The 15,095-nt window shown below is 43.6% G+C and overlaps 1 protein-coding gene across 1 annotated transcript in view; it reads right to left on the bottom strand.

Moving 5' to 3' along the window:
* The window catches only part of LOC139413898 (ankyrin-3-like), a 198,555-nt gene that overhangs the window by 36,070 nt on the left and 147,390 nt on the right, over positions 1 to 15,095 (bottom strand). Inside the window, exons 29-36 of the mRNA XM_071161745.1 lie at positions 11,984 to 12,208; positions 10,809 to 10,907; positions 8,536 to 8,690; positions 8,012 to 8,223; positions 3,545 to 3,849; positions 1,319 to 1,547; positions 1,027 to 1,152; positions 101 to 226 (exon numbers count right to left, since the gene is read on the bottom strand). Of these exons, the coding sequence (XP_071017846.1) occupies positions 101 to 226; positions 1,027 to 1,152; positions 1,319 to 1,547; positions 3,545 to 3,849; positions 8,012 to 8,223; positions 8,536 to 8,690; positions 10,809 to 10,907; positions 11,984 to 12,208 (1,477 nt within the window). The remainder of the gene's footprint in view (positions 1 to 100; positions 227 to 1,026; positions 1,153 to 1,318; positions 1,548 to 3,544; positions 3,850 to 8,011; positions 8,224 to 8,535; positions 8,691 to 10,808; positions 10,908 to 11,983; positions 12,209 to 15,095) is intronic.

The raw sequence follows: 15,095 nt of genomic DNA, 5'->3' as shown, positions 1-15,095 counted from the left end.
ACACACTCAGGCAGCACTTCACCTCTAACATACTGCTCTATCCCCCTGAATGAGGATGGGATGATATGGAACACAGCCATTACAACAGTTGAGTGCTTACCTTCTTCAGCGCAGGTAGGGTGATGTTCAGGTTACACACGGCCGTCTGGGGGAGACCCTTAGCGGTCTTAGTGGTCTCCTTCAGGAATGTCAGACGGCCACACGGCTCCTGGCTGTTGTCTCTGACCTAGAGAGGAACCAAAGCATTTAGGGGATACTCACTACATGAACGAATGCACACAGTTTACGGCTCTTAATGCTATAGATCAACCCTACTACTGACTGTGATGTCAGGAAACCTCTATCCTAAGAGTTCCTGAGGGTAAGATTAGTTCATGAAGGGAGAGCACTCATTAAAGTGGGGGGGGGGGGGGGGGGGGGGGGTAGTAAAGCCCTGTTGCTGCAGCAGAGTTCAGGAAGCCAGTGACAGATCAATGAGAGGCAGGATGGAACGAGGTTATGGCCTCCGGGCCTTGTTCTAAAGCTGTTTGTTCCAATCAGTACTGGTTCCGTTGCAGCCTCCTACCCAGGCCATGACTGAGTGGGGAACATCAAGCAGCCTCCTACCCAGGCCATGAGTCAGTGGAGAACATCAAGCAGCCTCCTACCCAGGCCATGAGTCAGTGGAGAACATCAAGCAGCCTCCTACCCAGGCCATGAGTCAGTGGAGAACATCAAGCAGCCTCCTACCTAGGCCATGAGTCAGTGGAGAACATCAAGCAGCCTCCTACCCAGGCCATGAGTCAGTGGAGAACATCAAGCAGCCTCCTACCCAGGCCATGAGTCAGTGGAGAACATCAAGCAGCCTCCTACCCAGGCCATGAGTCAGTGGAGAATATCAAGCAGCCTCCTACCCAGGCCATGAGTCAGTGGAGAACATCAAGCAGCCTCCTACCCAGGCCATGAGTCAGTGGAGAACATCAAGCAGCCTCATACCCAGGCCATGACTCAGTGGAGGACATCAAGACAGTAGTATAGTATGTGTACCTTCACACAGAAAGGAAGCCGGTTCTCTTTGAATGCGTAGAAGTTGAGCACCAGTAGCTGTCCAGCCTTGGTCAGAGGAGCTAAGTTACCATAGCAGTCCACATAGATGGGCCTCCCCTCCAGAACCTAGGAAACAACAGCATAATGACATCCTGATCACACAGCTTGGTCTAACCATACAGTGTTCAAGTCATTCTAGAATCATGTATGGTGTAGGAATACATTCCCCAGCATTGTGATGGATGAGAGCAGGAGATGTACATAGGAAGTGAAAGCAGCAGGTGAAACCGACCTCGATGTCTTTGCTCCTGGCCACCTCCTCAAAGTTCTCCTGCTGTTCAAGGGTTTTGTCCACCTTGTCGTCTGTCATACAGAAGCAGCGCAGGCGGGACTCCATAGGATCGTTCATCTTGGCGAACACCACGAACTTGGCCATGTAAGGAACACAGATGAGCTCTCTGTACAGCTGGGTGGCAAGGCCTACAGTCTCTGGGATCTGGTGGCAGTCAGCAAGCCAGAACCTGAAACACACACAGGACAGATACAGGTTAGAAACACACACAGGACAGAGGACAGATACAGGTTAGAAACACACACAGGACAGAGGACAAGGACAGGTCATCTGTAGTATAATACACTGAGAATACCTCATGTCATCTGTAGTATAATAACACTGAGAATACCTCATGTCATCTGTAGTATAATAACACTGAGAATACCTCATGTCATCTGTAGTATAATAACACTGAGAATACCTCATGTCATCTGTAGTATAATAACACTGAGAATACCTAATGACATCTGTAGTATAATAACACTGAGAATACCTCATGTCATCTGTAGTATAATAACACTGATAATACCTCATGTCATCTGTAGTATAATAACACTGAGAATACCTAATGACATCTGTAGTATAATAACACTGAGAATACCTCATGTCATCTGTAGTATAATAACCCTGAGAATACATCATGTCATCTGTAGTCTAATAACCCTGAGAATACCTCGTGTCATCTGTAGTATAATAACACTGAGAATACCTCATGTCATCTGTAGTATAATAACACTGAGAATACTTCATGTTATCTGTAATATAATAACACTGAGAATACCTCATGTCATCTGTAATATAATACACTGAGAATACATCATGTCATCTGTAGTATAATAACACTGAGAATACCTTGTGACATCTGTAGTATAATAACACTGAGAATACATCATGTCATCGGTAGTATAATAACACTGAGAATACCTCATGTCATCTGTAGTATAATAACACTGAGAATACCTCATGTCATCTGTAGTATAATAACACTGAGAATACCTCGTGACATCTGTAGTATAATAACACTGAGAATACCTCATGTCATCTGTAGTATAATAACACTGAGAATACCTCATGTCATCTGTAGTATAATAATAAGTATATAATAATAACATAATAACACTGAGAATACATCATGTCATCTGTAGTATAATAATAAGTATTTAATAATAACATAATAAAACTGAGAATACATCATGTCATCTGTAGTATAATAACACTGAGAATACCTCATGTCATCTGTAGTATAATAACACTGAGAATACCTCATGACATCTGTAGTATAATAACACTGAGAATACCTCATGTCATCTGTAGTATAATAACACTGAGAATACCTCATGTCATCTGTAGTATAATAACACTGAGAATACATCATGTCATCTGTAGTATAATAACACTGAGAATACCTAATGTCATCTGTAGAATAATAACACTGAGAATACCTCATGGCATCTGTAGTATAATAACACTGAGAATACCTCATGTCATCTGTAGTATAATAACACTGAGAATACATCATGACATCTGTAGTATAATACACTGAGAATACCTCATGCCATCTGTAGTATAATAACACTGAGAATACCTCATGTCATCTGTAGTATAATAACACTGAGAATACCTCATGTCATCTGTAGAATAATAACACTGAGAATACCTCATGTCATCTGTAGTATAATAACACTGAGAAAACCTCATGTCATCTGTAGAATAATAACACTGAGAATACCTCATGTCATCTGTAGTATAATAACACTGAGAATACCTCATGTCATCTGTAGTATAATAACACTGAGAATACCTCATGTCATCTGTAACGTTGTGTTAATATTTAAGCTTTTAGAGTATAACCACATGGAAAGTAAATGGACGTAACAACCCAGGGAAGCCAGTTGGTGAAGGAGCCAGTTGTCTTACCTGGCAGAGACATTGGTAGTGAAGGAGACACAGTCTTACCTGGCAGAGACATTGGTAGTGAAGGAGACACAGTCTTACCTGGCAGAGACATTGGTAGTGAAGGAGTCAGTCTTACCTGGCAGAGACATTGGTAGTGAAGGAGACACAGTCTTACCTGGCAGAGACATTGGTAGTGAAGGAGTCAGTCTTACCTGGCAGAGACATTGGTAGTGAAGGAGACACAGTCTTACCTGGCAGAGACATTGGTGGTGAAGGAGTCAGTCTTACCTGGCAGAGACATTGGTAGTGAAGGAGACACAGTCGTTGACGAAGGTTAGGGGCGTGGTCCCAGTGATGTCCTCCCATTGGGCAGGAGAGGTTCCGCCGGTGATGCTGCATAGCAACCTCAGGCAGGGGGTGGAATCTCCCTTGTAGCCATTGCTAACCCCCTCCCCTGACAAGGGCGGGACCGGGATCGTCATGGTGATGGGTTTGTGGAACTTCCTGCGTCGAGGTTCCACCGTCACTATGGGGCTGAATGTTGCCCGGTTACCAAGGATCTTCTTCACCATGTCATCAGGAGCCGGCTGGGCCTAGAACCAATCAGAATCGAAGTTCATAATCAGCCAATCAGAAACGCTGTTCCACAGTTAAAACACTTATTCAACAAGTGATTAATTCGGCTCATAACAACTACAGTAAAGCCTCCCGGGTGGCGCAGTGGTTAAGGGCGCTGTACTGCAGCGCCAGCTGTGCCATCAGAGTCCCTGGGTTCGCGCCCAGGCTCTGTTGTAACCGGCCGCGACCGGGAGGTCCGTGGGGCGACGCACAATTGGCCTAGCGTTGTCCGGGTTAGGGAGGGATTGGTCGGTAGGGATCTCCTTGTCTCATCGCGCACCAGCGACTCCTGTGGCGGGCCGGGCGCAGTGCGCGCTACGACACATTGGTGCGGCTGGCTTTCGGGTTGGATGCGCGCTGTGTTAAGAAGCAGTACGGCTGGTTGGGTTGTGTATCGGAGGACGCATGACATTCAGCCTTCTTCTCTCCCGAGCCCGTACGGGAGTTGTAGCAATGAGACAAGATAGTAGCTACTACAACAATTGGATACCACGAAATTGGGGAGAAAAAGGGGTAAAAAAAAAAAAAAAAAAAAGAAAAAAAATACTACAGTTCAGGTACAGTGTGATGTTCCCAGAACAGTTCAGGTACAGTGTGATGGTTACCCTGTTCCCAGAACAGTTCAGGTACAGTGTGATGTTCCCAGAACAGTTCAGGTACAGTGTGATGGTTACCCTGTTCCCAGAACAGTTCAGGTACAGTGTGATGGTTACCCTGTTCCCAGAACAGTTCAGGTACAGTGTGATGGTTACCCTGTTCCCAGAACAGTTCAGGTACAGTGTGATGGTTACCCTGTTCCCAGAACAGTTCAGGTACAGTGTGATGGTTACCCTGTTCCCAGAACAGTTCAGGTACAGTGTGATGGTTTACCTGTTCCCAGAACAGTTCAGGTACAGTGTGATGGTTTACCTGTTCCCAGAACAGTTCAGGGACAGTGTGATGGTTACCCTGTTCCCAGAACAGTTCAGGTACAGTGTGATGGTTACCCTGTTCCCAGAACAGTTCAGGTACAGTGTGATGGTTACCCTGTTCCCAGAACAGTTCAGGTACAGTGTGATGGTTACCCTGTTCCCAGAACAGTTCAGGTACAGTGTGATGGTTACCCTGTTCCCAGAACAGTTCAGGTACAGTGTGATGGTTACCCTGTTCCCAGAACAGTTCAGGTACAGTGTGATGGTTTACCTGTTCCCAGAACAGTTCAGGTACAGTGTGATGGTTTACCTGTTCCCAGAACAGTTCAGGTACAGTGTGATGGTTACCCTGTTCCCAGAACAGTTCAGGTACAGTGTGATGGTTTACCTGTTCCCAGAACAGTTCAGGTACAGTGTGATGGTTTACCTGTTCCCAGAACAGTTCAGGTACAGTGTGATGGTTACCCTGTTCCCAGAACAGTTCAAATCAAATCAAATCAAATCAAATTTTATTTGTCACATACACATGGTTAGCAGATGTTAATGCGAGTGTAGCGAAATGCTTGTGCTTCTAGTTCCGACAATGCAGTAATAACAAGTAATCTAACTAACAATTCCAAAACTACTGTCTTGTACACAGTGTAAGGGGATAAAGAATATGTACATAAGGATATATGAATGAGTGATGGTACAGAGCAGCATAGGCAAGATACAGTAGATGGTATCGGGTACAGTATGTACAAATGAGATGAGTATGTAAACAAAGTGGCATAGTATAGTATAAAGTGGCTAGTGATACATGTATTACATAAGGATACCGTCGATGATATAGAGTACAGTATATACGTATGCGTATGAGATGAATAATGTAGGGTAAGTAACATTTATATAAGGTAGCATTGTTTAAAGTGGCTAGTGATATATTTACATCATTTCCCATCAATTCCCATTATTAAAGTGGCTGGAGTTGATTCAGTGTCAGTGTGTTGGCAGCAGCCACTCAGTGTTAGTGGTGGCTGTTTAACAGTCTGATGGCCTTGAGATAGAAGCTGTTTTTCAGTCTCTCGGTCCCAGCTTTGATGCACCTGTACTGACCTCGCCTTCTGGATGATAGCGGGGTGAACAGGCAGTGGCTCGGGTGGTTGATGTCCTTGATGATCTTTATGGCCTTCCTGTGACATCGGGTGGTGTAGGTGTCCTGGAGGGCAGGTAGTTTGCCCCCGGTGATGCGTTGTGCAGACCTCACTACCCTCTGGAGAGCCTTACGGTTGAGGGCGGTGCAGTTGCCATACCAGGCGGTGATACAGCCCGCCAGGATGCTCTCGATTGTGCATCTGTAGAAGTTTGTGAGTGCTTTTGGTGACAAGCCGAATTTCTTCAGCCTCCTGAGGTTGAAGAGGCGCTGCTGCGCCTTCTTCACGATGCTGTCTGTGTGAGTGGACCAATTCAGTTTGTCTGTGATGTGTATGCCGAGGAACTTAAAACTTGCTACCCTCTCCACTACTGTTCCATCGATGTGGATAGGGGGGTGTTCCCTCTGCTGTTTCCTGAAGTCCACAATCATCTCCTTAGTTTTGTTGACGTTGAGTGTGAGGTTGTTTTCCTGACACCACACTCCGAGGGCCCTCACCTCCTCCCTGTAGGCCGTCTCATCGTTGTTGGTAATCAAGCCTACCACTGTTGTGTCGTCCGCAAACTTGATGATTGAGTTGGAGGCGTGCGTGGCCACGCAGTCGTGGGTGAACAGGGAGTACAGGAGAGGGCTCAGAACGCAACCTTGTGGGGCCCCAGTGTTGAGGATCAGCGGGGAGGAGATGTTGTTGCCTACCCTCACCACCTGGGGGCGGCCCGTCAGGAAGTCCAGTACCCAGTTGCACAGGGCGGGGTCGAGACCCAGGGTCTCGAGCTTGATGACGAGCTTGGAGGGTACTATGGTGTTGAATGCCGAGCTGTAGTCGATGAACAGCATTCTCACATAGGTATTCCTCTTGTCTAGATGGGTTAGGGCAGTGTGCAGTGTGGTTGAGATTGCATCGTCTGTGGACCTATTTGGGCGGTAAGCAAATTGGAGTGGGTCTAGGGTGTCAGGTAGGGTGGAGGTGATATGGTCCTTGACTAGTCTCTCAAAGCACTTCATGATGACGGATGTGAGTGCTACGGGGCGGTAGTCATTTAGCTCAGTTACCTTAGCTTTCTTGGGAACAGGAACAATGGTGGCCCTCTTGAAGCATGTGGGAACAGCAGACTGGTATAGGGATTGATTGAATATGTCCGTAAACACACCGGCCAGCTGGTCTGCGCATGCTCTGAGGGCGCGGCTGGGGATGCCATCTGGGCCTGCAGCCTTGCGAGGGTTAACACGTTTAAATGTCTTACTCACCTCGGCTGCAGTGAAGGAGAGACCGCATGTTTTCGTTGCAGGCCGTGTCAGTGGCACTGTATTGTCCTCAAAGCGGGCAAAAAAGTTATTTAGTCTGCCTGGGAGCAAGACATCCTGGTCCGTGACTGGGCTGGGTTTCTTCCTGTAGTCCGTGATTGACTGTAGACCCTGCCACATGCCTCTTGTGTCTGAGCCGTTGAATTGAGATTCTACTTTGTCTCTGTACTGGCGCTTAGCTTGTTTGATAGCCTTGCGGAGGGAATAGCTGTACTGTTTGTATTCGGTCATGTTACCAGACACCTTGCCCTGATTAAAAGCAGTGGTTCGCGCTTTCAGTTTCACACGAATGCTGCCATCAATCCACGGTTTCTGGTTAGGGAATGTTTTAATCGTTGCTATGGGAACGACATCTTCAACGCACGTTCTAATGAACTCGCACACCGAATCAGCGTATTCGTCAATGTTGTTATCTGACGCAATACGAAACATCTCCCAGTCCACGTGATGGAAGCAGTCTTGGAGTGTGGAGTCAGCTTGGTCGGACCAGCGTTGGACAGACCTCAGCGTGGGAGCCTCTTGTTTTAGTTTCTGTCTGTAGGCAGGGATCAACAAAATGGAGTCGTGGTCAGCTTTTCCGAAAGGGGGGCGGGGCAGGGCCTTATATGCGTCGCGGAAGTTAGAGTAACAATGGTCCAAGGTCTTTCCTCCCCTGGTTGCGCAATCGATATGCTGATAAAATTTGGGGAGTCTTGTTTTCAGATTAGCCTTGTTAAAATCCCCAGCTACAATGAATGCAGCCTCCGGATAAATTGTTTCCAGTTTGCAGAGAGTTAAATAAAGACTAACCTGCAGTCCCACGCGTATCTTCTTGGTGAGCGCCCCCTCTGGGAAGGAGGCCTGGACCAATGGAAGTGTCAGGCTGGAGAGGACTCCTCCCTCAGGGCCCATCTGGCTGCTCTCCTGTCTGATACGAGACACCACCGCAAAGTACTGTGGGAAATCCTTGGTGATGATGCGACATATACGCTTCTTCTCCAGGTCCTTGGCACTGTCCAGCTCTGTGGAGGTAGAGACAACAGAATGATTATTACACTGAACTGTCCAGCTCTGTGGAGGTAGAGACAACAGAATGATTATTACACTGAACTGTCCAGCTCTGTGGAGGTAGAGACAACAGAATGATTATTACACTGAACTGTCCAGCTCTGTGGAGGTAGAGACAACAGAATGATTATTACACTGAACTGTCCAGCTCTGTGGAGGTAGAGACAACAGAATGATTATTACACTGAACTGTCCAGCTCTGTGGAGGTAGATAAAAGTCGATACTGTCATCCATCTCAATGATAGTCCTATAATATAGTCCATACCTTCATCCATGCCGTTGAGCAGCTCATTGAGGTCATCTGTCTTGCAGTCGTACTGATGTTCCTTCCAGGTCTCTCCATTCTCACTCCTCAGCATGATCAGCTCCCTCTCCTTCCCCCTCATAGAACCAAAATGGGGGATCTCCACAATCACAGGGCTGTAGGGGGAACCACAGGGCTTTCTCAGTGGTTACACACAAACTACAACACTACAGCCCCAATATGGCCGCCCCTCCTGAGCCGACTGGGATGACAGAGGAGAGGTGAAGATGCTGTTGGTATGATGTCACATGACTTCTATACTCATATCTTAAGTTGTTGTTGGAGAGGTATTGAAGATGAGGATGGGAGGTGCACATGCAGAGCAAATAGACCTGAAAGACTTTCATGGTAGCGTCTGTAACGGAATGGGAACATATGTCAATGAGCTGGATTTATTAGAACAGACACGATGCATGGAGCAGTTAGACAAGTCTGAAGCTGACGAGAAGCTGCACTATGTGAAGGTAGACAGTCCCAGTATGAGATCTCAGAATGACACAGAACTGGAAAAGAACCAGCGATGTAGGCATGATATAACCATATCCTATGAAATGCCACAGAGGAGAATTACACACAAAATATAACTCAAGAGGAAGAATTGATATGTAGCCTCATTTTGTATTTTATCAAGCAAATTGAAAACTTGTATGAAACAAATGTCAAGATGTAAGTCCCTCCTTGCAATCTACTCCCGTTCTGGACATTAAAGTGACAGGAGATACTACCTAGTGAGGGGAGTAGAAACTTATCAGAGACTGAGGACATAGAGACCCAGCCTTCTCCATCATTCAGATCAAAGTCATATTGTTAGGAGAGGTTTCAGGCTAGTAACCAAACTTGGGAAAGGATCAGCAGTCATGATAGCAGGATACTGGCGCAGCAGTGAGTATCATGCCCAACAAGCAGGAAGAGCTGAAACAGCCAGGAGGGGAAAAGCCCAAGCGATGTCTCTCTGTGGTAATCACATGGTCGTGATGGAGATGGTGCTATATTACCTAGCATGGACAGCCTGATGTCTCTCTGTGGTAATCACATGGTCGTGATGGAGATGGTGATAATATCACCTAGCATGGACAGCCTGATGTCTCTCTGTGGTAATTACATGGTCGTGATGGAGATGGTGCTATATTACCTAGCATGGACAACCTGATGTCTCTCTGTGGTAATCACATGGTCGTGATGGAGATAGTGATAATATCACCTAGCATGGACAGCCTGATGTCTCTCTGTGGTAATTACATGGTCGTGATGGAGATGGTGCTATATTACCTAGCATGGACAGCCTGATGTCTCTCTGTGGTAATCACATGGTCGTGATGGCGATGGTGCTAGCATGGACAGCCTGATGTCTCTCTGTGGTAATCACATGGTCGTGATGGAGATGGTGCTATATTACCTAGCATGGACAGCCTGATGTCTCTCTGTGGTAATCACATGGTCGTGATGGAGATGGTGCTATATTACCTAGCATGGACAGCCTGATGTCTCTCTGTGGTAATCACATGGTCGTGATGGAGATGGTGCTAGCATGGACAGCCTGATGTCTCTCTGTGGTAATCACATGGTCATGATGGAGATGGTGCTATATTACCTAGCATGAACAGCCTGATGTCCCTCTGTGGTAATCACATGGTCGTGATGGAGATGGTGATAATATCACCTAGCATGGACATCCTAATGTCTCTCTGTGGTAATCACATGGTCGTGATGGAGATGGTGATAATATTACCTAGCATGGACAGGCTGATGTCTCTATATGGCAGTGGTTCCCAAACTGTGGGGTGTCCCCCCCCCCCAATATTTAATTTAAAAAATATATATAAACTTACTTAAACTTAAATCAACTTTAAACTTACTCTTGAAAGTTGTAACAGTATAATTTTCTAAACTGGGTAGTGCATCATCAGTTCATCTTGTCATGTTCGTAATTTTTTCACTTACGTTTTTTAGCCAATAGATATTGTTGTCATCTTTTAGTCACTCAAATATCACATGAATACAACACTTTTAACATACAAACTTCTCTACACCAACAAGAACAGTGCTTGAGCCCATATAAATAGACGTGGCACACACGCGTGCAGGCCGGGTTGGGGGGTGGGGCACGGGATGTTCCCCAATGCTGGAAAGGGGGGCCCAGAGTGAAAAAGTTTGGGAACCCCTGCTCTATGGGATGGTCCTAATATTATATATCATGGATAGCCTGATGTCTCTCTAAGGGATGCTCCTCCTACCCAATAAACTTAGTTCCTGGTGGCCCCAGCTGCAGGACTCGGCTAACCAACATCTCTCCATCGTCTAGACATGGGAGCTTTCTAGGAAGGTGCAGTTTACTGAGTCACATCCAAGCAGCAATAAGAGACACAGAAGATGATATGAGCAACAAACTGGCATTCCTACAAAACAGCACATTAACAAATGGCCATCTGACCACACCTGAAGTGGTCTGTGATGCTACCTCTACGACACCATTAGCATCACTGTGTGGAACCTAGTTCTGTAATGCTACCTCTAAGACACCATTAGCATCACTGTGTGGAGGCTAGTTCTGTGATGCTACCTCTAAGACAACATTAGCATCACTGTGTTGAGGCTAGTTATGTGATGCTACCTCTAATACACCATTAGCATCACTATGTGGAGGCTAGTTATGTGATGCTACCTCTAATACACCATTAGCATCACTGTGTGGAGGCTAGTTCTGTGATGCTACCTCTACGACACCATTAGCATCACTATGTGGAGGCTAGTTCTGTGATGCTACCTCTACGACACCATTAGCATCACTATGTGGAGGCTAGTTCTGTGATGCTACTTCTACGACACCATTAGCATCACTGTGTGGAGGCTGCGTTCTTTTGTTTAGTCTTTAAGCAGTATTTCCTATGAAGTGTCCAACTATGGAGACTATAAGCAATCTCTTTCAATGAAGTGTCCAACTATGGAGACTATAAGCAGTCGTTCTATGAAGTGTCCAACTATGGAGACTATAAGCAGTCTCTTTCAATGAAGTGTCCAATTATGGAGATAATAAGCAGTCTCTTTCAATGAAGTGTCCAACTACGGAGACTATAAGCAATCTCTTTCAATGAAGTGTCCAACTTCAAGCAGTGTCTTTCAATGACTATCCAACACATGGTAGAAGTGTTCAACTACGTAGAGTAGTGCTATCTGCAGGATGCTATGTGAAGAAGCAGCAGACTGACCTACAATAGTTTAGTAGTGCTGGTGTCTACTGGGGTCTGCGTTGGCATGGGAACAAAGGTGGGCAAGCTCCTCTATCTAAACACTGAAACACCACACTATAACAAATCAACACCAAACACTACAAGAACAGATGGCTTCCATGGAGATGAGGAAAGAAGCATCAAAACTAACAAACAGGTAAATAAACAATGTGAAGGCCTACCCCAGGAATTGAGCTCCAGCAGGCCCCACCTCCACCAGCCTGCTGGCCAATCCCTCTCCATCCACCATCGGTGGGGGCGTGGCCAGCTTGTGCCTCTTCGCCAGGCGGCAGGTGATGCGTGTCGGAGCCGTGCACTTCCTGGGCGGGATGATGATGCGCATTCCGTTATGACGACTCCCCCGCATGGAGCCGCCGCGTGCGTCCACCATGAAACTGACCAGGAACCTACAGGAGGGAGGGAGGGAGGGAGGGAGGGAGGGAGGGAGGGAGGGAGGGAGGGAGGGAGGGAGGGAGGGAGGGAAGGACGGAGGGACGGAGGGAGAGAAGGAAGGAGGAAGGGAGGGAAGGAAGGACGGAAGGGAGGCAGACAGGCAGGCAGGCAGGCAGGAAGGGGAGGGAGGGAAGGAAGGAAGGGGAGGAAAGGAAGGATGGAGGAAAGGAAGGAAGGAAGGGAGGGAGGTTAGGAAGGAAGTATGTAAGGAGGGAAGGAAGGAAGGAAGGAAGGAAGGAAGGAAGAGAGGGAAGGGAGGGAGGGAGGGAGGGAGGGAGGGAGGGAGGGAGGGAGGGAGGGAGGGAGGGAGGGAGGGAGGTTGTTAGGTTATGGCTGATAGTACATCTTTATTCACTCTGCTAGTTAGTCCATTTACTACAACAACATGGTTGTTAGGTTATGGCTGATAGTGTTGAGGATGCCTGCGGCAACTCAGCCAATACAAATTATATCAATATGAAATTAATGGGACTGATGTCAGTTTAAGAACGCGTACAAATCTAGACACAAGAATGTGAGAATGTCATCTATTGTGGGTTACTTGTAATAATTTCATTCCTATCTTCCGATGCGTCTCTTTACTAAGTGTTGAGGTAGATTCAGGTGAGGTAGATTACAGATAAAACAAGCACAGAGAGAAACCGTGGCAACAGTAACCGTGGTAACAGAAACTATGGTAACAGAAACCGTGATAACAACATAGAGTAACCGTGGTAACAACATAGAGTAACCAATCATCACCTGGAGTCATACTGAGGTAGAGGAGAGGAAAAGCTGCAGGAGGAGAGGAAAAGGAGCAGGAAAAACCACAGTCATCATTATGAGTCATACTAGGGGGTTAAATAAAGACAGAAATAAACTAGTACTATAAATAAACTAGTACTATAAACTAGTACTATGAATAAACTAGTACTATGAATAAACTAGCACTATAAATAAACTAGTACTATAAATAACGTAGTGATATAAATGAACTAGTACTATAAACTAGTCCTATTAATAATCTAGTACAACAAATTAAGTAGTACAATGAACTAGTATTATAAATAAACTAGTACTATAAATTAAGTAGTACTATAAATAATAAAGTACTATCAATGAAGTAGTACTATAAATAAACTAGTACTATAAATAAACTAGTACTATACATAAACTAGTACTATGAATAAACTAGCACTATAAATAAACTAGTACTATAAATGAAGTAGTTCTAAATAAATAAAGACAATAAATGAAGTAGTACTATAAATAAACTAGTACTATAAATAAAGTAATGATATAAATAAACTAGTACTATAAATAAACTAGTACTATAAATGAAGTAGTACTATAAATAAACTAGTACTATAAATAAAGTAGTACTATAAATAAACTAGTACTATAAATAAAGTAGTACTATAAATAAACTAGTACTATAAATAAAGTAGTACTATAAATAAAGTAGTGATATAAAATAAACTAGTACTATAAACTAGTCCTATTAATAATCTAGTACTACAAATTAAGTAGTACAATAAACTAGTACTATACATAAACTAGTACTATAAATAAACTAGTACTATAAATAAACTAGTACTATAAATGAAGTAGTACTATAAATAAACTAGTACTATAAATAAGCTAGTACTATACATAAACTAGCACTATAAACTAGTACTATAAATAATGTAGGACTATAAATTAATTCGTACTACATATGAACTATTTAATAAATGAAGGAGTACATATACATAAACTAGTAGTATACATAAACTAGTACTATAAATTAAGTAGTCCTATAAAAGAACTAGTACTATAAATGAAGTAGTCCTATAAATTAACTAGTACTATAAATTAAGTAATACTAAAAATTAACTAGTACTATAAATAAAGTTGGACTATACATAAACTAGTACTATAAACAAACCAGTACTACAAATGAAGTAGTACTATAAATTAAGTAGTACTATGAATAAACAAGTGCTATTCTATTATTTATTTATATGTTTTATTTACGCTTTGCTTTACTAGGCAAGTCATTTAAGAACAAATTCTTATTTACAATGACGGACTAGGAACAGTGGGTTAACTGCCTTGTTCAAGGGCAGAATGACAGATTTAAACCTTGTCGGCTCTGGGATTTGATCTCGCAATCTTTCGGGGTTACTGGCCCAACGCTCTAACCACTAGGCTACCTGCCGTCCAAATAAAGTAGTACTATAAATGAAGTAGTACTATAAATACAGCAGTACTATAATTAAAGTAGTACTTTAAATGAAGCAGTACTATAAATAAAGCAGTACTATAAATGAAGTAGTACTATAAATAAAGCAGTACTATAAATAAGGTAGTACTATAAATAAAGCAGTACTATAAATGGAGTAGTACTATAAATAAAGCAGTAGATAAATGGAGTAGTACTATAATTAAAGTAGTACTTTAAATGAAGCAGTACTATAAATAAAGCAGTACTATAAATGAAGTAGTACTATAAATAAAGCAGTACTATAAATAAAGCAGTACTATAAATGGAGTAGTACTATAAATAAAGCAGTACTATAAATAAAGCAGTACTATAAATGAAGCAGTACTATAAATAAAGCAGTACTATAAATAAGGTAGTACTATAAATAAAGCAGTACTATAAATGGAGTAGCACTATAAAGCAGTACTATAAATAAAGCAGTACTATAAATAAGGTAGTACTATAAATAAAGCAGTAGATAAAAGGAGTAGTACTAGAAAACAGTGCTATAAATGAAGCAGTACTATAAATAAAGCAGTACTATAAATAAATTAGTACTATAAAAAAATACTATAAATAAAGCAGTACTATAAATGGAGTAGTACTATAAAGTAGCA

Source organism: Oncorhynchus clarkii, chromosome 1 (genome assembly GCF_045791955.1).
Source record: "Oncorhynchus clarkii lewisi isolate Uvic-CL-2024 chromosome 1, UVic_Ocla_1.0, whole genome shotgun sequence".
In the NCBI taxonomy this organism is placed as follows: Eukaryota; Metazoa; Chordata; class Actinopteri; order Salmoniformes; family Salmonidae; genus Oncorhynchus; species Oncorhynchus clarkii.
Note: the sequence above shows the minus strand (reverse complement) of the source record. Positions and strands in the feature narration are given on the sequence as shown.